General features: G+C 37.3%; 1 protein-coding gene across 4 annotated transcripts in view; it reads left to right on the forward strand.

Moving 5' to 3' along the window:
* The window catches only part of LOC128843219 (phosphatidylinositol-binding clathrin assembly protein-like), a 58,233-nt gene extending 37,405 nt beyond the window's left edge, over window positions 1-20,828 (forward strand). Inside the window, exons 10-21 of one of the 4 annotated variants that reach the window (XM_054039859.1) lie at window positions 156-279; window positions 2,143-2,279; window positions 2,843-2,949; window positions 4,098-4,244; window positions 6,476-6,586; window positions 7,624-7,740; window positions 7,862-7,892; window positions 8,763-8,883; window positions 14,520-14,543; window positions 14,690-14,746; window positions 15,025-15,132; window positions 16,184-20,828. In XM_054039859.1, the coding sequence (XP_053895834.1) occupies window positions 156-279; window positions 2,143-2,279; window positions 2,843-2,949; window positions 4,098-4,244; window positions 6,476-6,586; window positions 7,624-7,740; window positions 7,862-7,892; window positions 8,763-8,883; window positions 14,520-14,543; window positions 14,690-14,746; window positions 15,025-15,132; window positions 16,184-16,198 (1,099 nt within the window). In that variant the 3' untranslated portion in view covers window positions 16,199-20,828. The remainder of the gene's footprint in view (window positions 1-155; window positions 280-2,142; window positions 2,280-2,842; window positions 2,950-4,097; window positions 4,245-6,475; window positions 6,587-7,623; window positions 7,741-7,861; window positions 7,893-8,762; window positions 8,884-14,519; window positions 14,544-14,689; window positions 14,747-15,024; window positions 15,133-16,183) is intronic. The other 3 variants (XM_054039861.1, XM_054039860.1, XM_054039862.1) reach the window with 3 other exon arrangements.
* The last annotated feature ends 265 nt before the right edge of the window (window positions 20,829-21,093 follow it).

Raw genomic sequence — 21,093 nt, forward strand, 5'->3', positions numbered from 1 at the left:
ATGTGTTTGCTGTTCTTCCTCACCAAACGGTGATTATATTTAGTGCTGAGTCCAGAGACACATAGGATACTATCTGTGTAGCACTTCGTGCCTTTTGGATGCTAATTAAAGGTCACAATTTAAAAAATCATTCTCTTGATGAAACTTTATTTTAGAGCGAGCACCCTATCCAGTGCTGTTTCCACACTTGCCAACACAGGAATGTCATTTAGCAAAATGGATGAGAAAGAGAAACAGCAAGCTTTGGAAGAAGAACAAGCTAGACTGCAAGCACTTAAGGTATCTGTCTTTTAAGGATTGGTGTTCCAGGACCCGATGCTTACATATTTTCTGTGTGGAATCCTGGCCCCATTGAAGTCAATGGAAAAACTTCCACTGACTTCAATGGGACCAGGAAGCATGGTGACTTCCAGTAAATGGTGGCTCTTATCATGATTGCATAACTTGATAACTAAAATCTGAACACTTTATTCACTTATACTTCTAAAATAGATTGGGTACACATTTTGTCAGAATACATGTTGTCCACATAGGTTTTTATATTTAGGATGATTTAGCAAGTATAGCTCTAGGAAACAGATTTCTGTCCCCATAAGCTAGAATCCTGGAGCAACAGCCATATTGCTACTCATAATGCTCCAATGTGGACAGGACAATAGTTGACTCCCCGTCCATGAAAATATAGAAAGGAGAAAGAGAGTTAATTTTGCAGCACAGTTTATTTTTCAATCCCAGGGCACATCTTATGTCCTTGTTAAATTACAGTTTTGACAAACTAGTGGCCTGTCTCAGGAAAATGAGTTCCTTCCTTCCTTCCTTCTCTGTTACTTGCTCAGAGGCCCCCATGGGAACATCCCACTATTGTTGGAGAACTGGACATTAGTCCCTCAAAATCCTATTTTTGCAGCAGCTCTCTCTGGGGAATGTGGTGTAATATAGAGAGACATAGATAGTATAGACACATGGTTGGTGAGATGAAGTGAGCTAGGCAGTTGATGAGTATCTTTGGGGCATTTTTGTCTTATTGTTGTTAATTAACTGGGGGGGGCGCAAAAAAAGGAGCACTTCTTTGTACTTGGAATTTGCCATCAAGTTTGGTAGGACTTGTGGGTTGGTTTGCTATATTAGAAATCTAGGCTTGGTTGCTGGCTGACTGGTCTAGATTTCCCTTTATATGGGAGAAGGGGGCAGGTTAAATAATTGATATGGAGCAGAGATCTTAATTAAATGCAAAAATAAAATTTTGCTGGCAGTTTCCTTTTGGAATGAACAGCTCTCCTAGTACTATCAACATGTTTTTGTTTTTTTCTTCTTCAAATAACTCTCAATTATTTTTCAAAATGCCCATTGACATACATCGAAAAGAGATTCCATTTACTTAAATGGTATTTCAGAAACAAACATGCACCCAAGCAGAGCTGTTGTCAGGAAAAGGAAGGAGGGGTAGACTCCATGAAGTCTGCTAGGAACTTCGAACGCTGTCAAATTTAACAGTGATGGACAGAAGTATAAAAACCTAAAGTAGATAATCATCAGAAATGTGTCTAGTACAAACAAGTTTTTGGAGATGTGTATTCATAATCAGTTTGTCTCCACCCTATACAGGATAGGTTATAAAGATAGACCTCTATCTAGTGTTAGCTACCTGCTGGGCCTGGACCATAATATTTATGTAACTTTGGAATGTTCCAGAGGTCAGGAACCTCCTTGCAGGAGAAGTTAGTTCCTTTTACTTAGCAAATGTTTGTAATCTAAACACTGTAAAGCGTATGCCTATCCTACAGTGATAGGTGTTATATAAATGTATGCCACAGTAGACAATAAGCATGTACTATGGGACCAACAGCATGAGCCAAGTATGGTGTGCTATCTTCAAAACTAAACATCCTGGCATTTGTTTTTTGTCAGATTCTTGATGTTTCAACATAATTTTGAGATTGGTTTAATAGAAACATTTCCACTTTTCCCTTAACATTTCAGCTAGCTATATTTCAGTTTCTTGGGCATCCCAAAAGAATATATGATTGGTGTTAATCAAGCCTTTATTACTAAAAATCCTTCTTGAAAAATAGTACTTTTGAAGATTGAATAGCTAGTACAGCTAAATTTAAATGAATTAGTATGTCTCAATTTATCTTTCAGGAGCAGCGGTTAAAAGAGATTTCTGTGGTATCAAATTCCACTTCTACATCAGCATCTCCAAGCACCTTATCAGGGAAAAGTGTGAATACCACTACAGCTGTTGACCTCTTCGCAGCACCAGCACCTACAACCAGTAGGTGAGGGACACTTTCTTCCCTAAGCAAGTATAAAACACTGCCTTGGCCAATTGCCTGAAAAATTGAAAGGCACAGATAAACTTTACAGAATATATTTCTCAAGAGTCAGAATAATCTTATGGCGGACTGTGAGATTTTCTTGATATTAGATTAGATACCAGATTTAAATGCTTCACTTGAGAGTGGGGGAGGAGGGGTTATGTCATGTCCTGTAGCACCATTCTTGGCCTTCACTATGACTTGCAGAAAAGTAAACTTGGAAACATATGCATTAGCTCTGTAATTCTAATGGTCCAGTAAAATGAAATTGAATCTTGGCAGCTGTAGCAAACAAAAATATTTTGTGCAAACCACATATTTCAAAAATTGCATTAAATGCATATTGGGTATATTCTTAGCTGTTGGTATTTCTAGGAGTTGGGACGTATGTGCAGACACTTTAAAACAAAAAAAAACAACCTCCATTCTTGCTTAATCTGCTTAGGAAATTTAAATCGGATAACAGACCAAATGCTGCTTAATAATCAACTTGTGTAGCTCATATTTTTTCTCTCTATTTTCAGCATGCCTAACCTTTCCAGTGATCTCTTTGATCTTCAACCTGCATTTGTTCCAACTGTACAGAGTACTCCAGCTATAGCAACATCAGCAAGCAATGCGTGGGGGGGAGGTAAGTTACTATTGTGGTTTAACAGAATAGATAATATTCTTAGCATCTGCGAATTCATCAGTTATCGTTGTCTGACTAAAACAAAAACTCATGCTTAAAGATTAAGTTGTATGTTCAGTTAACTGCCAGAAATCCAAATATTACTTCTTACCTTGATAAGAGATGAGACTGGTCATCTTAGAGTTGACATTAAATTTAAATGCATTAAAGAGCATTGCATTCTGTATTTTAGAGAAATTACACGTTATTCTGTTATGGCAGAAAACAAATTTGGAGCACAGTTAACAAACTCCTGTTTAAATTTGCAAACTTAAAAGTTTATTTCTTTGACAAGAAATATGTGAAATCTAGAGTTGGTTTTATTCTTTTACTGCAAACAATGGGCTTGAGGAGCATTCTTCTAGTTCTAGTAGATCCATAGTAAAGCTATGGAATTAAAATTTAGATGACTGTTTTAGTGATAATCTGTGAAGTAGAGCAGATTACAGCTTGCTCCATTGCAGCTATAGCAATTGGCTTTGCAATTTTTGATTATAGTAAAAATTGATACTTCATCGTAAACCAAGCAAATTTAACTGGGAAAACACAGGGCCAAATTCTGTCCTTCCATATGGACATGCATCTCTCGTTAACTTCAGTTACTTCAGCTTCCACATGCACAACTGCCATTGAATTACCTGAAGGAAGAACTTGTTAACTAACAAGGTGCAGTTTTTATAAACACTTAAATAAGGAAATGTTGCTACAGCTAAAACTGGTAGTTTTAGTCAGTGGAGCTGTGAATGATCACAGTGTCATTTGCTAAGCTTGGAGGCCCAGTCTCCATAGATAATGCCTTCCGGGAATTCAGTTCACAGGTGAGTAAATGTCCTTTTTTTAATAGAATGATGATGTAAAAAACATCAGAATTAAATATTGTCCCTTGAGGCAAGGAAACTGGTATGAGTTTCAGTAAAACTGTCTGAGTTGGGCAGAACGCCATGTGGGAAAACGTATAGCTAGAAATTAATTTCAAATAAGTTTGCTTAACCCTAGTTCTGGGAAACTTTCATATTGTGATGTTCACCATCTCTGTGCTTCTCTGTGTGCTATTTGAACTCTAGATTCTCTTCTTTCCTTTTTTTATTACTTACTGCTATATCTGAAAGGTCCTTTCTCGTCCTCAAATGGTTGTGTTGGTTCTCCATCCCATCTGGACATCTTTGACATGAAGCCAGTTGAAGAAGCTGTAAAATCTACTATTCCTTTCGTCTCTTCCACCTTTACATCCAAACAAACAGTGGAACAGTTTAGTGGTAAAACATCCTCTAATTTCTTTCCAAATGGAGACAATAGTAAAAGCAAACTGGGTTGCATAACTCTTTGTATGTTTCTAATCCCTTCTAATATTAAAAATAAGCGCGATTCATTTTTTTAATCGCTTGACAGCCCAATCGTGCAATTAATCGCACTGTTAAATAATAATAGAATACCATTTATTTAAATATTTTTGGATGTTTTCTATGTTTTCAAATATATTGATTTCAATTACAACACAGAATACAAAGTGTACAATACTCACTTTATATTTTTTGATTACAAGTATTTGCTCTGTAAGAAAAGAAATAGTATTTTTCAGTTCACCTAATAAAAGTACTGTAGTGCAATATCTTTATCATGAAAGTTAAACCTACTAATGTAGAATTTTATATACAAAAAAATGCATTTAAAAATAAAACTGTAAAATTTTAGAGCCTTCAAGTCCACTCAGTCCTACTTCTTGTTCAGCCAGTCGCTCAGACAGACAAGTTTGTTTACATTTGCAGGAGATAATGCTGTCTACTTCTTGTTTACAATGTCACCTGAAAGTGAGAACAGTCAGTCTCATGCCACTATCATAGCCAGTGTTGTGTGCCAGATGCGCTAAAGATTCATATGTCCCTTTATGCTTCAACCACCATTCCGGGGGACATGTGTCCATGCTCAATAACAATCCAAAGCAGTGCGGACCGATGCATGTTCATTTTCATGATCTGAGTCAGATGCCACCAGCAGAAGGTTGATTTTCTTTTTTGGTGCTTCAGGTTCTGTAGTTTGCGCATCATAGTATTGTTCTTTTAATATTTCTGAAAGCATGCTCCACACCTCATCCCTCTCAGATTTTGGAAGGCACTTCAGATTCTTAAATCTTGGGTCGAGGGCTGTAGCTGTCTTTAGAAGTCTCACATTGGTATCTTCTTTGTGTTTTGTGAAATCTGCAGTGAAAGTGTTCTTAAAATGAACAACATATGCTGGGTCATCATTCGAGACTGCTATAACATGAAATATGTGGAAGAATGTAGTTAAAACAGAGCAGGGGACATACAATTCTCCCCCAGGAGTTCAGTCACAAATTTAATTAACACATTATTTTTTTTAACAAGCATCACCAGCATAGAAGCATGTCCTCTGGAATGATGGTCGAAGCATGAAGGGGCATACGAATGTTTAGCATATCTGGCATGTAAATACCTTGCATGTACGTGTTCTCATTTTCTGGTGACATTGTAAATAAGAAGCGGGCAGCATTATCTCCTGTAAATGTAAACAAACTTGTTTGTCATAGTGATTGGCTGAACAAGAAATAGGACTGAGTGGACTTGTTAGCTCTGAAATTTTAGATTCTTGTTTTTGAGTGCAGTTATGTAACAAACAAAATCTACATTTGTAAGTTGCACTTTCATGACAGATTGCACTACAGTAATTGTATGAGGTGAAATGAAAAATACTATTTTGTTATTTTTACAGTGCAAATATTTATAATAAAAATATACACTTTGATTTCAATTTCACAGAACACAATATATGAAAATGTAGAAAAACATCCCAAATATTTAATAAATTTCAATTTGTATTCTATTGTTTAACAACATTACAATTAAAACTGTGATTAATTGCGATTAAATTTTTTTTAGTTAATTGCGTGCGTTAACTGCGATTAATCGACAGCCCTAATAAAAACTGTTTTGGATTGCCATAATTTCAACCAAATAATTATATTGTAACTTCAGATCTCGTAATGCAAGTAAATATTCACTTTTTAAATGTTGATTATATTTCTAGATTTGAAAGTATCGTTTATTTTTGTTTCTCTGCTTGATGTGATCAAGTATCCAAACATTTCTGCATTCATTGTTTTTTACTGCCTTTCTCTCAAAATTCCTTTAGACATAATTCTTTAAAATTCAGGAATTAACATATTAATTGAGGTTTCCGGATGATTTGCTATATATTTGGTAGATACTGGATTCTTCCTTTTTATTCTTGAAACACAATTTCAAGTCTGTGGTAACAATTAACGTTCAGGTTTTTTATTATTCTCTTCTCTCCAATCTACATTTCCTTTCTTTTTTTGCATGAAGATGAATTTAGTGGTCATAAACCTACATACACTTGTGTGTTCTCCTTTGGCAATTGATAACTTTTTTTTAGCTTTCTGGGCTCATTACAGTTGGACTGTACAGATGGCTTTACTGTATATCTAATCATTTTTAAATTTATATTTTAGGATTTCCTCTTCATTCAGCTTCTCAGAGCACCACCTCTTCCATAATTAATGTGGATTTTGATGCTGTCTTTGGAGGAAAGTCAACGGCACATGAGTACAGGACCATAAATGGTAAAAACTATCTTACATTAACAAACTTAAGATGACTGCTGAGAATGCAAAATTGAACTTATAAATTGAACATAGGTTTGGTAATTTAACAAATAATCACTTTCATAATAGCTAGCTTGTTTGAATTCTACTGTAAAAATAGAATACTTAACTAGCTCTGATTCATCTAAAACATTGTGTAATGTCTCTTCTCTCTCCCCTTCGCTCCCCTTTCCCCCCATTGTGGCCCACTGGATGTCTCTTAATGGGTAAGTTTACATATCAAACTGTTTTAAACACTTAACATTGAATAGTAGTGTTGTTGCATAAAAGCTGTGTTGTTAGTTCTGTTTGAAGCATGTTATATTTATCTCAAACATGATTATTGTGTTTGAGGGATAAGACACGATATTTAGTTCTTGCAAACAGTTTTAAATCTGGGTAAAGGTAATATAATGGATGACACATTCTGTGCACAAATATTTTAATACAGTTTCTGCTGGTCATTAGTAGCTTGATGTCATCTTGAAAGGTGAAGATTTTTTTTTTTTTTTTTTTTTACAATTTATATGCAAAAGTTATTAATAGTAACTTGCCCAAGGAAGTATCATGTTACCATGCTTTTGTGACAGAATGCTTTTAGATTACTTTGTAACACTACTCTGTCAGGTAGTTTTTGTTTTTTTTTTTTCACTGAAAGTCAGGAATGGTTCAGCTTTGTATGAAACTTGCGTACCTTTTCAGGTCAAATTATCTTAGTGTAGGAGCTTTCTAAAATTCCTGTCTGTAACCCTTTAAATGAAACTCATACATGTTCTAGTATTTTATTAGAATTATACACAGAATTGAGAATTCCAAGGGAAAAAAAATTAACCTAAATTTTGCTTAACCCTTGAATACCTCTTTGGCATTTTGAAATTGTGCCCAAGCTACTGACAGTGTCATATGAGAATAGTGCTTTCTGGAGAATGGAAGTTTGTTTCTGTTTTCTGTATCAACCAAAATATGGTTGTTTTAATGATGACATTTCTATGTTCTGTTTTCAGTTTTTATTCTAGAGGATGTATTACAACCAACAGTACCAACACAATGTCAGAGAACCGTTCTAATCAATCAGCAGAGTGGAAAAATTTTAGCAAATGACCTTGATTCATCACTTGCGAACTTAGTAGGAAGTAAGTGTAAGATTGTTTTTTTTTTTTTTTTTTAACTTATTTTTCCTTGTCTATTAAAGAAAGAGAACTTATTTTGCTAATTAAGCATGTTTTGGGGGGGGGTTATCTTTTTTTGTTACAGATCTTGGCTTTGGAGGAACCCCTTCCAAAAAGTAAGATTTTCTTTTTTGTAGTCTTGACTAAGCTCTTAAAATTATGCCGTGTGAAAAGTAATGTATTCTTGTTGAAAGAACTCCTTGGTATAGATTAAGAAACATAGTCCATCAATGTAAGAAACACAGATCCATTAAGATCTTTGGTTCTGAAAACCATCTACATTGATCAGGAAATCTTATCAGCAACAGTGTTCAAACATAATTGTGACTAATAGGTTTTCAACCATAGTATGGACAGATTCTAAATTGCATTTGATAGTATGATTAAATAAATCACTGTAAGATGGAGAACTGTCATGTATCCAGCCCTTGTTAATAAAAAAAAATACTGTGTGAATTAAAAAAAAAAAAAAAGAGAGAGCTCAGGATGAAGTAGCCTACCTGTTCAGTGGCATCCTTTTAACCATCTAAATTAGACTTGGAGATTCGAGCAGTCTTGCTTGTTAAGGTCAGATAAGGCATAATTCAGATGAGCCACTGAATAAATAGCTCTGGCAAATCATTTTCTGTAACATGGTCTCTGAGAAACCATTAAGCTACATTGCATTGGATGGGGTTTAGAAAGTTTACTTCTCATCTTGCTCCAAAAGCAGTGGAAACTGTCGTAAGAGCAAGAACACAGATAACAGTGATAATTGGAATAAGTTAGTAGTGGAAATTAGATTTTCTTATATAAGAATCTCTGTAAATTTCTGCTACCTACATGAGTTTTCATCTGTAGTGTTCCGTTTTACTGATCCTCTGATTTTTAATTGTTTATCTGCTCAAAAACAGAAATTTTTTTCAGTTTCAGGTCAAAGTTGTTATACTTTATGCAAGAGCCTGTTAACTCCATGGGGGAAGCTTAGTTCTGTAATTTCTTTTTAGGTCAGACATGCAATGGAATCAGCCAACAGAGAAGAAACTTACTGGCGGAACAAACTGGCAGGCAAAAACAAGCACATCAACTACATGGAATACTGCCCCCATTCCTCCTGCTCCACATATGGTAAGTGTTGTACCATTTCTGACTTCAGATTATGCACCAGGAAAGTAAATACACTGCCTTTTCCACTGAATTAAAAAAAAAAAAAAAAAGTACCAGAGGCTATTCCACTTGAGGCTGGCGAATTGCCTATGGAGCAGCTCCACACTCAGTGACTTGAAGGGGAGTTGACTTTTCCCCTCTGCCTCAGAAACTTCTGGCTTTTTGGGTTGGGCTGAGGCTAGGATTGTGCAGTTGAAACTCTGTTCTTTTAAGCTGTCTACAGATTCAAGAAGACCCACTGTATTGGTTTCCTTTGTTAATAAACGGAAGGTCTATAAGGACTAGAAGCTTTTCTTTTAAATAAAAGCTTTGCAGCAGCAGAAACTGGTGAGCAAGTTCCCCATTCACCAGGAAAAATCTTCTACTTGCCAGTGGTGAGTGGATTTGTCAAGACTCAGTGACGAGGGGAAAAACAATATCAGACAATGTGAAAATGACAGAACTTGTAAATGATTTTTTTGTTTCCATTTTCACCTAAAAATTTAGTAGCGATTGGACATTTAATATAGTGAATGCCAGTGAAAATGAGGTAGGATCAGAGGCTAAAATAGGGAAAGAACAAGCTAAAAATTATTTAGACAAGTTAGATGTCTCCCTGTCACCAGGGCCTGATGAAATACATCATAGAATACTCAACTTGCTGACTAAGGAGCTGTCTGAGCCATTAGCATTGTCTTTGAAAAGTCATGGAAGATGGGCAAGATTCCAAAGGATTGGAAAAGGGCAAATATAGTGCCAATCTATAAAAAGGGAAATAAGGACAACCCGGGGAATTACAGACCAGTCGGCTTAACTTCAGTACCCGGAAAGATAATGGAGCAAATAAATAAGCCATCGATTCGCAGAAACTTAGAAGATAATAGGGTGATAAGTCAGCATGGGTTTGTCAAAAACAAATCGTGTCATACCAATCAAATAGCTTTCTTTGACAGGGTAGCAAGCCTTGTGGTTAGGGGGAAGTGGTATATGTGGTATATCTTGACTTTAGTAATGCTTTTGATACTGTCTCACATGACCTCATAAACAAACTCAGGAAATACAACCTAGATGGAGCTACTATAAGGTGTGTACATAACTGGTTGGAAAACCATTCCCAGAGAGTTATCAGTGGTTCACAGTCAAGCTGGAAGGGCATATCAAGTGGGGTCCCACAGGGATCAGTTCTGGATCTGGCTCTATTCAATATCTTCATCAATGATTTAGATAATGGCATAGAGAATACACTTACAAAATTTGTGGATGATACCAAGCTGGGAGGGGGTTGCAAGTGCTTTGGAGGATAGGATGAAAATTCAAAATGATCTGGAGAAATGAGATGAAATTCAATAAGGACAAATGCAAAATACTCCACTTATGAAGGAACAATCAGTTGCACCATAGAAAATGGGAAACGACTGCCTAGGATGGAGTACTGCAGAAAGGAATCTGGGAGTCATAGTGGATCACAAGCTAAATATGAATCAGTATTCTGGGATGTATTAGCAGGAGTGTTGTAAGCAAGACATGAGAAGTAGTAGTTCTGCTCTACTCTGCGCTGATAAGGCCTCAACTTGAGTATTGTGTCTGGTTCTGGGTGCCACATTTGGGGGGCCCCCAGGAAAAATGGGTGCCCCAGCCCCAGAAGAAGCCCCAGGGCAGAAGTCCATATGAGGCCACCCTGAGCCCTGGCTGGTGCCACAGGGGAAGAAGTCATGAGCCCTGTCTGGAGGGGTGGGGGAGAAGCCCCGAACCCCAGCTGGAGGGTTGCCGGGGGGGGGGGGGGGTAGTGGCAAAGCCCCAGACAGGGCTGTCCCTAGCTATTTTGGTGCCCTACGCAGGCTCCCCCCCCCCCCCCCCATGGGGGGGCTGTGTGGGGCCCCGCCCCAGGCCTCTGCAGGGGGTGGGGGGCACACTGACCCCAGGCCTCTGTGGGGCATTGGAGCGGGGGGGCTGGCCACTTCCTGCAGGAAATGGAGTGACTTGGCCCCAGCCTGCTCTACTCCTCTGGCTCCCAGGCTTGGGGGGCAGGGAGGAACCGCCCTACAGCACTGACTGGCGGTGCGGCTGGGAGCCAGGGGAGTGGAGCAGGCTGGGACCTGGTCGCTCTACTTACCAGTGAGTGCAGGCCCGACCACTTCTGGAGTCTTCAGGGGAGTGGGGTCGGGGCTGGGGCAGAGCAGAGGCGGGAAGAGGCTGGGTGGGGCAGGGGCAGGGGCCCTGGGAAGAGGCAAAGCAGGGGCTGGAGCCCTAAGCAGCTGCATACTTAGCGTATGGCTAAGGACAGCCCAGGCCCCAGAGCCTAGTCTGCCCCCGCCCCAGAGCTCGGGCTGCCCCAGCTTCAGCCGTTGGGAGTGAATGTCCCTAGCCCGGCAGAAGCCATTGTAGGAGGAAGCCACGCCTGGACCTGGAGCTGTGGGGGGGAAACTGAAGCCTGGAGCCCAGCTCCTGAGCTGCTGCAGCGCAGAAGTGAGGGTGTACCACCCTCATCTTTGCGCTTCCCCTGGAGGTAGGTCTGATCTCCCCACTAAGTGTGACTGTGCAGGGGAAGGACAACTGTCTCTCCCCAGCACGGCCGCATTAGCAGCTCGGCTCCAAGCAGCAAGGGAAATCAGATTTCATGGGGGAGGGTTGATTTCGTGGTCTGTGACATGCTTTTCACGGCCATGAAATTGGTAGGCCCTACATCTAAGGGAAGATTGAAAAAAATGGGTTCAGTCTGGAGAAGAGAAGACTAAGAGGGAACACAAGTTTTCAAGTACATAAAAGGTTGTGACAAGGAAGAGGGAGAAAAATTATTCTCCTTAACCTCTGAGAATAGGGAAAAGAAGCAATGGGCTTAAATTGCAGCAAGGGTGGTTAAGGTTGGATATATTAGGAAAAACTTCCTAACTGTCAGGGTGGTTAAGCACTGGAATAAATTGCCTAAGGAGGTTGTGGAATCTCCATTGGTGGAGATCTTTAAGAGCAGGTTAGACACACACCTGTCAGGGATGGTCTAGATAATATTTTTAATCCTGTCATGAATACAGGGGACTGCACTAGATCTCTCGAGGTCCCTTCCAGTTCTATGATTCTATGACTTGCAGGAAGATTAGCTATTGATCTTAGTATGCTTGCCTTCATACCATTGAAAAACTTACATTAAGGGCATTTAAAAAAAAATCTATATTCCAGTTTATTTCATTTTTGAGATGGACAGAAATTAACAATGTATGTTTGGGGAGGGTACAGTTGTCTTAAGATAAAACGATCTCAAGGGATAGTTAGGTTTGTTAGGCGGGGACCTAGTCCATCTTGCTTCTGAATCCTGAAAGAGACCATCTCACATGTAATAACTGCCATTCCCAGCTTGTTTTGTCCCTGTCGGGCTTCAACATGGCTGTTTAACTACTTCATTGCTGATGATACTTTGCATTTTATACAGTCTTCTATGTGTAGTTCTTGGCATAGCACTCTATCTTATTAAACCATCTCAAAGTACTTCAGTAATGAAACATATTGCTGTCCAGGATGTCAGATGAATACTATAAATGTTTCTCACGTGGCAACATGCTGACTCACCACTGAGGAAACATGAGTGCCAGAAATAAATCCCAAATCAATTATAAATTGAGATATTCAGTTACAACTATGTCAAACCAATAGAAGAAGCGTGGGAAGCACCCACAGGTTATATCTATGCCTATATCTATGCTAGTTTAGACAAACTAATAAAATGAAGGGAACAATTAAATAGTTAGGACTGATCTTTAATTAAACTTGTCATCTGCTTCTATTCCATCCATGGTTTAGAAACATAACTTCTGAGTTTCAACAGATCCCATGAGAGTATGTAAGAGACATTGAGGCAAGGGTAGATTGGGGTTTGACAGTTCACTGTTTCATTTAGTACATCTGTATGTTTTTACTGTATCAGTTAAAGTTCTTTTTATTGAGTATTTGAAATACTTAGCCTGTATAGAAAAAATACAATTCCAGGTCTTGGATAACATTTTCAAAAGGGCCTAACTCCCATCTTCAAGGTTCCTTATTTATTTAGATACGTCTGAAAATTGTGTGCCTGAGGCTGTTTTGGGGGGTTTGGGAACTAAGGAAAATAGTATTCTATGCCTCTTTCCCTTGATACATAGACTATACACCTCTACCTCGATATAACGCTGCCCTCGGGAGACAAAAAATCTTACCACGTTATAGGTGAAACAGCGTTACATTGAACTTGCTTTGATCCGCCGGAGTGTGCAGCCCCGCCCCCCCAGAGCACTGCTTTACCGTGTTATATTCGAATTCATGTTATACCGGGTCGCATTATATCGGGGTAGAGGTGTACTTTTGGAAAGATGAGCAAATGTCCATTTTTGTCGGTTCACAGTTTGTTGTGCCACACCTAAATCAGGTCAAGCATTGTGACAGGGACTGTAAGTCATCCAGTGGCTGAGGAAAAATAGCTATGCCAGAACTGAACAGTAAGTGGAAAGTCCTGAATTAAACATTCTATAAAGCGACCCCCAAAAATTCAAGGAACAGTTCTAAGCATCTTCGTCATTCTCAGTAGTAATTTCCTGTCAGTATTCTGGATGTTCAACAAAAGATATGGAAAGATGCTATGGATCTCTTAAAATCTGCAATAGTCTGATGGTTGTAGAACCAATAACGGGGGATGTTCCTGGATTTATTCATTCTTGTCCTGAAAGTATTAGGGACACAAAATATCTTCCTACCCTTGCATACAAATGTGCTAATTGTATCCCTGAAATGGCTGCCCTGGTTAAAGAAGTAGAACTAGAATGTTTGTTTTACTTATTAAAAGAATCAAAACCTATCAAATGGCCAAGGGGATTTGGAGAGCTACTATGTGTTCCCCAAGACCATGTACAAAACACATACTCTTTCATATCTGTCATGCAGATGGAATCTTCTAGAATCCATTTTCATATGCACTATAACTTACCTACTGTTAATAGTGTGCACACTTCCCATTAGGTCACAATGGGACAGCAAGACCAAGGATGTGGCCCTGTGTAGAAATGAATCCCTAGATGGTTGTTCTTGGCACTGGTTTCCTCTTCCACTTGCTCCTGCTCTTCAATTTCTGGGCTCGCTTCAGACACCTGGTTCTATATTGTAGAAAAATATGGAAGCTGTCTTTAGGCTAAGAATCTACTTGAGCATCCTTTCCTCTCCGTTCCTCACTGATTTTCATGATGAGTAATCAAGGCTTTCTTGCTCTCTTCTATTCTCTTCTTCTTCTCCTTAAATAACTATACAGTGCCTGTTTCCTGAAAGTTTGAAAAGCAAATAAAGGCTTCAAATGTGTCTGGATTTAGCAAAAATATAATTAATTAATACTTCCATTATTAAACTGAAACTAATTATTCTTTACATGTTAGAAAAGGAAAATTCTATCCAAGTTACGTGGTACAGCCTGTTACTGTTCTAGCACACTGCATTATATTGTTTGTACATTTATCCATTCTAGTTAAAGACTATATTATATTCACAATGAAAAGCATGGAGAAAGCTAATTTCAGTACTATATCATAACCCATTCCTGGGTTAAGTTGTCTGGTTTCAGTACCACTTCAATAATCTTCTGTCCTTATTCCTTTTTGGTATGCCAGAATGGAGTACATTATCCTGGATATGTAAGTTACTTTCTTGTAAACTTGTAACCTATTTCAAGTACTTTACAAAATATACCTTTATATTTTGTAAAGTCCCTTATTAAATGTTACTAGTAGAACTGTATTTTAGATAATTTCAAGCATAATTTTTCTTCCTGCCTTTAAAGGTACCTGCTCCAATGACCTACCCAGTGACTACACCTCAAGTGCCTGTGTATGGAATGGTAAGGAGTTCATTGTTATAACTGTATTTTCACACTTTGGAAATGTAATTGTATATTGTTTTGTTGCCATGTTTCAGTATGCTAATTTGTCAGTTTATACTCCTTTCTTTACACAAACTAAAAGACCTGAAAGACTACATATGTTATTTCTGTTGTTGTATTGATTTCCAGTATATCACATACAGCACAAAATATTCAATATGAAGTTTCCAAGACTAATTTGAGTTTAAAACACTACTTTGATCAACTCTTTCCCTGTCTTTCTCTCTACTTTACAGGTACCGCCTCAGATTGGTGCTGCTCCTTTAATGGCACCCCAGCCAATGATTTATACACAGCCAGGTCTCAGGCCAACGAATCCCTTTGCGCCTGTCCCTGGAACACAGGTGAACACTTTTTTTTTTTTTAAATGTGAACTTAAAAGATTAAGGAAAAGTTCCAGTTTTAGGAGTAAGTGAATGATTCCCCCTCTGCGCCTCCCCAGCCCCCTCCCCAAAAAAAGCTTGGGATTCCAGTAGTTTACAAATCTTTTTCTAGGCCCCTTAAATTACAAATGTGCTTGAGTGAACTATCCCAGCATATACTGATGACCTCCTAGTCTGCCTTTAAAAAAGGCAAGTCCAGCTTTTGTTAATATTTTATAGGTCTCTAAGGTTTAACGCTATTAAAAAAAATTGCCATAAAGATTTAACACTGGTATCTAAAAGGATACCTTAAAGAATACAACGTTAAGTAAAACTGGACTTTCTTCTTTCCCAGCCAGTGTTACCATTCTGAACTCATTAGGGCTACAGTCCTCTATTTCCATGCTTGTAGGGGTTACTCTCATCTGTGTAGCGGCTACTAGTAGGCACTACAGCTTGGAGGGAGAGGAGGTAAATGAATGGAGAACAGCAGAGCACAGGTTACTGGTCAACTTTGCCTAGCTAGCTGTGAAAATCCTTGCCTAGAAACTTTAGGCATGGGGCGGGGGTTGAGAGGGTAGTATTTGGCTTCTAGGACTAGCCAGTCAGTCATTCCCCTGGATGAGTTCAGCCTTACACAACTCAGCAGACAATGAATTCATGTCTTCTGCTGGTTTGGGCCCACAGCTGGAATGATAAAATATGGTGGTCTTCACACATTTTTATGTGGCATGTGGGGAGAAGATTCACACTAATTTATGTGCTCCATTGGGAGAACATATATTTCATGCTCAGCTGTGAATTTCACTCTGTATCTATTTGTATCATAACCCTAAATATTTGGGTTTTGTGGTTTTAAATAACTCTCCATAAGAAACCGAATAGATAGTGCACTATCTTCTACCTCCCCCCCAAATAAATCCCCCAAGTAACCAGGTTAACTGTTCTGCTTGTAGATATGTGAATTGATTCATTATTCTGCAGAAATAGTGCATTGAGTAAACAAACTTAAACTTTCATTTCTATCTTACAGATACAGTTTATGTAGAGCAGCCAAAGCAGCGAGATACATTGACGACCAAATACTGGTAAAAAGAAGAGTTAAAATTGTGTTCTCACAGTGCAGTCTTCAGCAAGGCATCCACTTACTACTCCCTGTGTAACATAAAATTACTTTGAATTGCAATGCTTTAGAGATTCTTGTTTATAACAGTCACTATGGTATGGAATCATGTTTGTTCATTGGTTTTAGACTGTAAGACTAGCTTCAGTAGAAAACCAAAATCTTTGAAGCTAAAGGTCAGTTTAGAAGATGAGAAGAATCTGACTTTAAGGACCTGTACCTTCTGAAGAGGGGCTTATTTACATAATTGCTTTGCAACTTTATTCATCAACAGATGGCCTGTAGAAAGTTGATTGAGGGCATGATATTTCTATTTATTTTATTTTCTCCCTGAACTGTGTGGCTGTTGTAATCAAGGCACAACTCAAATGAAGTTGAGCAATAAAACTTTCATATGCTCTAATAAAGTACTCTGATAGAGTAATGCTTGTATTATCATATACAGCCAATATTGTGTGAAATCAGACAGCTTTCTCATAATAGAATAGCTTCTTATAATTCACAAATTTTATACTGTGAGTTTTAAATGCTGTGAATCAACTAACTATATATAAAAACGATTAATGGAAAACTGGTCCATTGGCATTATGGCAGTGCGTTCTATTGCCAACTGAGAGATTCAGGCTTGAGATCTGTCTCCAAGCAGGAGAAAATAGTAGTATGTTACAGAATAGCATGTACAGCTTCCAAACAGATAGTGATAGCTGCACTTCCTTACAGTATCTTTTGTGCAGATAGCAGCATTGTTCTTAGCTCTAGCAGGAGTTGCCGTTATGTCACAGTAAAACTGCAGACACATCCAGCAGCAGCAAATTGGAGGGATTAGTAAATCTTGTTGCTGGCCACAAAAGAGGAGAAATGTCCACATTTGAGTAGTTCGGCGGGTAAAAAAAAAAAGAAGTTGATCTTTTCGGACTGGAAACTACATTCATGGTATTGTCCAGCCTTTGACTATAGCTTTTGCCACTTGTTCAACAACAAATCCAGTCCTTAAAAATTACAAAAAAAGTAATTATTTTAAAGTGTGTAAATATATGTGTAAACTTTGAAGTACGTTTCTTAATGCTGCAGTAACTTTTTTATTTTGTTGAATTTTCAAAATAAAAATACTGTATTGCTTAAGAAATGTACATACATTTCTTTTATAATAAAAATCTTGCAATCCATTATCTAATCTATGAAAAATATAACTGCAGTCTAGCTACGCATATGCAAAAATGATTTCAAAAATTAAGGTTTTCACTTTCATATTTATTAAATAAAATATTCCCTAAAAATACTGTAGAATGTTGATAAAAAATACCTTCGAACACCTGAAGAATAAAAATGATAGCATGAAAAAAGTATGTAATTTGACACGCATACAATTCAGAACATGTTTCCAGAACTTTAGTGGGAGAATAGAAGAAAAGGGAAAAGTGCTATTGTATCATTTAAAGCTCACTGTGGGATAATCTTAAACTGGGTCATCATAAAAAGAAAATAAGCGTCCTTGTTATTTACATCAGTATAGTAGTGACGGTCTTGTCTTGGGAATGTTACGTTAGCAATAATATCATTAAGGGTAGCTTACGAATGCCAACATGTTGTTTAGTAATCTTGCCAAATTGTTCTAGAGCAAACCTTTGAAATACAGCACTTAAATTCTATAATACCCTTTTCTCTAGGTACCTTTTTGTTTGTTAATTTTGTGCCAAGAGTGTAAGGGAAATATACTTATTTCATAAAAGAAATATACTTTTTGTCAAACTAAATGAGAATTTTTAAGTCCTTTTGACACATGTATTTGAAATTTGTAACCACTAACTTTCTGTGAAATTAAATGTTGCAAATGGAACAGATGTATTAAGCCAAAATTCTGGATATGTACTGGCAAAGGTATAAACTGGACTACATACAGTGATTAAATATTGAAATTTGAATTTAAAGGCTTTTGGCTTTAATCCCCTCTTCCTGGGTTGACCAAAAATACTGTATAATTAATTTTAAGCCAGTGAATTCTCCAGTGCACAGAGTGGCCCTCCACATGCTGGGGAAACATACCCATAACTTGGAGTGGGTCATAATGTTTCAAACTTTATTTGATATAGGGATGAATTCCATTGAGTTTACTCAGCATTTAAAGACCTTGCTTCCAACGAATTCTTCTGTCTTAAATCCAGTTTAGATCAGTACCTGTGATAGACTAGTATGTGTTTTTTAAAATAGTTAAGCAGTAATGTCAATGCTCAGAGGTTGTGAACAGGTAATGTCTGGCACTGTATAAAGTAAATATCAAGACTCTTTTTTTCCTGTAGCAGCTTATTTTATAGTCCTGTTCAAGTCCATTTTAAATTATATCCCTCGTATGATTCATTTTAAATTGCTCAAATGAATGAATGGGCAGTCAGCATACATTCACTGTAACTTTTTTGAAGAGCTATATTCTGATTAGCTAGAATGTACTTGTTCTGTACTTCCTGCAGTCAGAAATAAGCTCAAATACTTTTTTTAAATTTCTGATTGGCTAGTGAAATTTTTAGTGACTTTGTTGGGCAGCTTTCCTGTAATCAGACTGTCTGATAAGTTTTATTAAGTATTAAAAAGGAAAAAACAGCCACAGTGTACATCTTAAACATTTTATAAACTACCTTCCCTTTAGTCTTGTACAATATTTGTTGATGCATTAATGGGTTTACGTAAAAATCTTGATATAGTTTTATCACCTTTGAAGAAAAGGTGGTTTTAGCATATTTCTGACTTCACAAAAGTGTACAGAACTGCTTTTAGCAACTTCCTTGTGAACATGTTTGAACATGTAAAAAGCTGGATTATCATTTTTAGCCCACAACGTATGGTTTCATAAATTAAGAATAATGTAACTGCAAGGAAACAGGACACTGTCAAGATTCTTAAGGCTCAGTATTAGCCCTTTGATCTTCTGAAAGACACTTTTTGTTGTACAGCAAAATTATTCCCATTATTGGGGACCATATGACTTTAAAAAAAAAAAAAAAAAAAGCCTTGCAACCGTTGCAAATAGTAGCTGGTACAAGAGCAAGACCACAAAGGACTTGTATGTATATGGCATTGTCCATTCGCTCCCCTACTAACCCTGTCTTTTGTGATTAAGCATCCTGTTCTGAGTGCTCTTCAGCTCCTTCCTTTCTCTCAAAATTAGTGAAATCTGCGGAATGCCATGCACTTCCATCATGTATTCCTGTGGCATTTGTGACTATCATTCCACCTAACAACTGGGATGTTAACACTGTTGCATCCCTTTTTTGGGAAGCAAGTTAATCTCTTTCTGATGGGGCAATTTACCATGGAATCTATTGCAGAAGATGGGATGGAAAGTTGTAATATTGAGCTTGTTGGACTTGAAAGTGTCCCTTTTAAATAGCTGTCCCTTTTTAATATCCTTAATGTACGTTATGAATTTGCCTCCAGGAAGTTCTCTACTTTAAATTTAGATTCCCAACTAGAATTATGTAATAGAGAAATTTTAGTTCTGTGCACATAGTGGTGGGGAAAAAATGTAGGGTAAAAATAGTGAGCATAGTTTTTGTAAAACGTTGAATAACCTCTTACTACAAGATTGAATACAGGGTGTGTCCAGATCTGGTTTTTTGATGTGTGGCAGAGAGGGTGGGTTACAATTTTAGAGTATCATGCACTGTGGATCGGTGCTTTATTTGTAAATAAAAGGGAAAACTTTTTTCTTTTGGGTAGTTTGTATTGTAAGGATAACATCAAAGGGCACTGTGTACCAGTCATTTATTTCCATTTTAAAGATTATATTTTTGAGTAATGGAAATTGTACATGTTATCATTTATACATTTATTGGTAGAGAAATAGAAAAGTTATGTTGCTATTACTCTGAAGATGTATTTGATTGTCACGTATTGCTAAATACATTACTGCATAGCTTTTTTCCACAAGTATCTCATGTGCATTTATTTAAAGAGATTGTAATAACTGGTGCGGTTTAAAAAAGAAAAAAGAAAAAAAAGATGATGTACATTAGGAATCCTCCTTCAGTATCTCAAACCTGTAGCCTTGTGTTTCAAGTCTAATCCTTTACCAGATATTTGGCTGGGGATTTCATCATATAGAGCACTGGTGCAAAAAAAAAAAAGGTGCTGAACAGATTTATTCATTTGGGATTATTTATTTAATGGCTCTTTCATCATTTTATATGTTGCATTTTCCCCATGTATAACAGGTTTGTGCCTTTTATTGGGTATTTATTTAAAAGGAGCTTACTATAATGTAGGAGGTTGTTTTTACAGGCTTATTCTTGTATGGCTGTTTCTTTAAATGAGTTCCTTTCCATTTTATAATAATGGATACAGAATGTGTGGAAAACAAACCATTGACCATAAAACTGGGAGAGGGGAGATACAAATTCTGCAAAATAAAACATTGCATAAGCACAAGACTGGCTATGTTGACATTTAATTGTGGCACTTAATTTAACAACATACAAAACTGTGTTGGGTTTTTTAAGATTGTTGCTCGGATTCATTCATTTGTTATTGAAAGGTTTTGAAAAATAAACTTTGGCACAAATAAGATGTGTTTATTTTAATGTGTTCAGATATTTAATGCTTGTTTCTAAATTGCTATAAGAAAGTGGAGTTAATTGTTCTTGCTTCATCTTCCTAAACAGAGTGTGACAATCAAAAGGCTGCTTAGTTTGTTATATTTAAATATAGTTATGGCACTATGCCTTTCTTGCTCATGACATTCAAATGGGTGCCTACGCTTTTGTAATTTGAGGGTTTGATCCATCTGAAAGTCAGTCCAGTAAATGGGACGGTCAATTGCTTTGTTTTCC

The sequence above is a fragment of the Malaclemys terrapin genome, chromosome 9 (genome assembly GCF_027887155.1).
Source record: "Malaclemys terrapin pileata isolate rMalTer1 chromosome 9, rMalTer1.hap1, whole genome shotgun sequence".
Taxonomy (NCBI): Eukaryota; Metazoa; Chordata; order Testudines; family Emydidae; genus Malaclemys; species Malaclemys terrapin.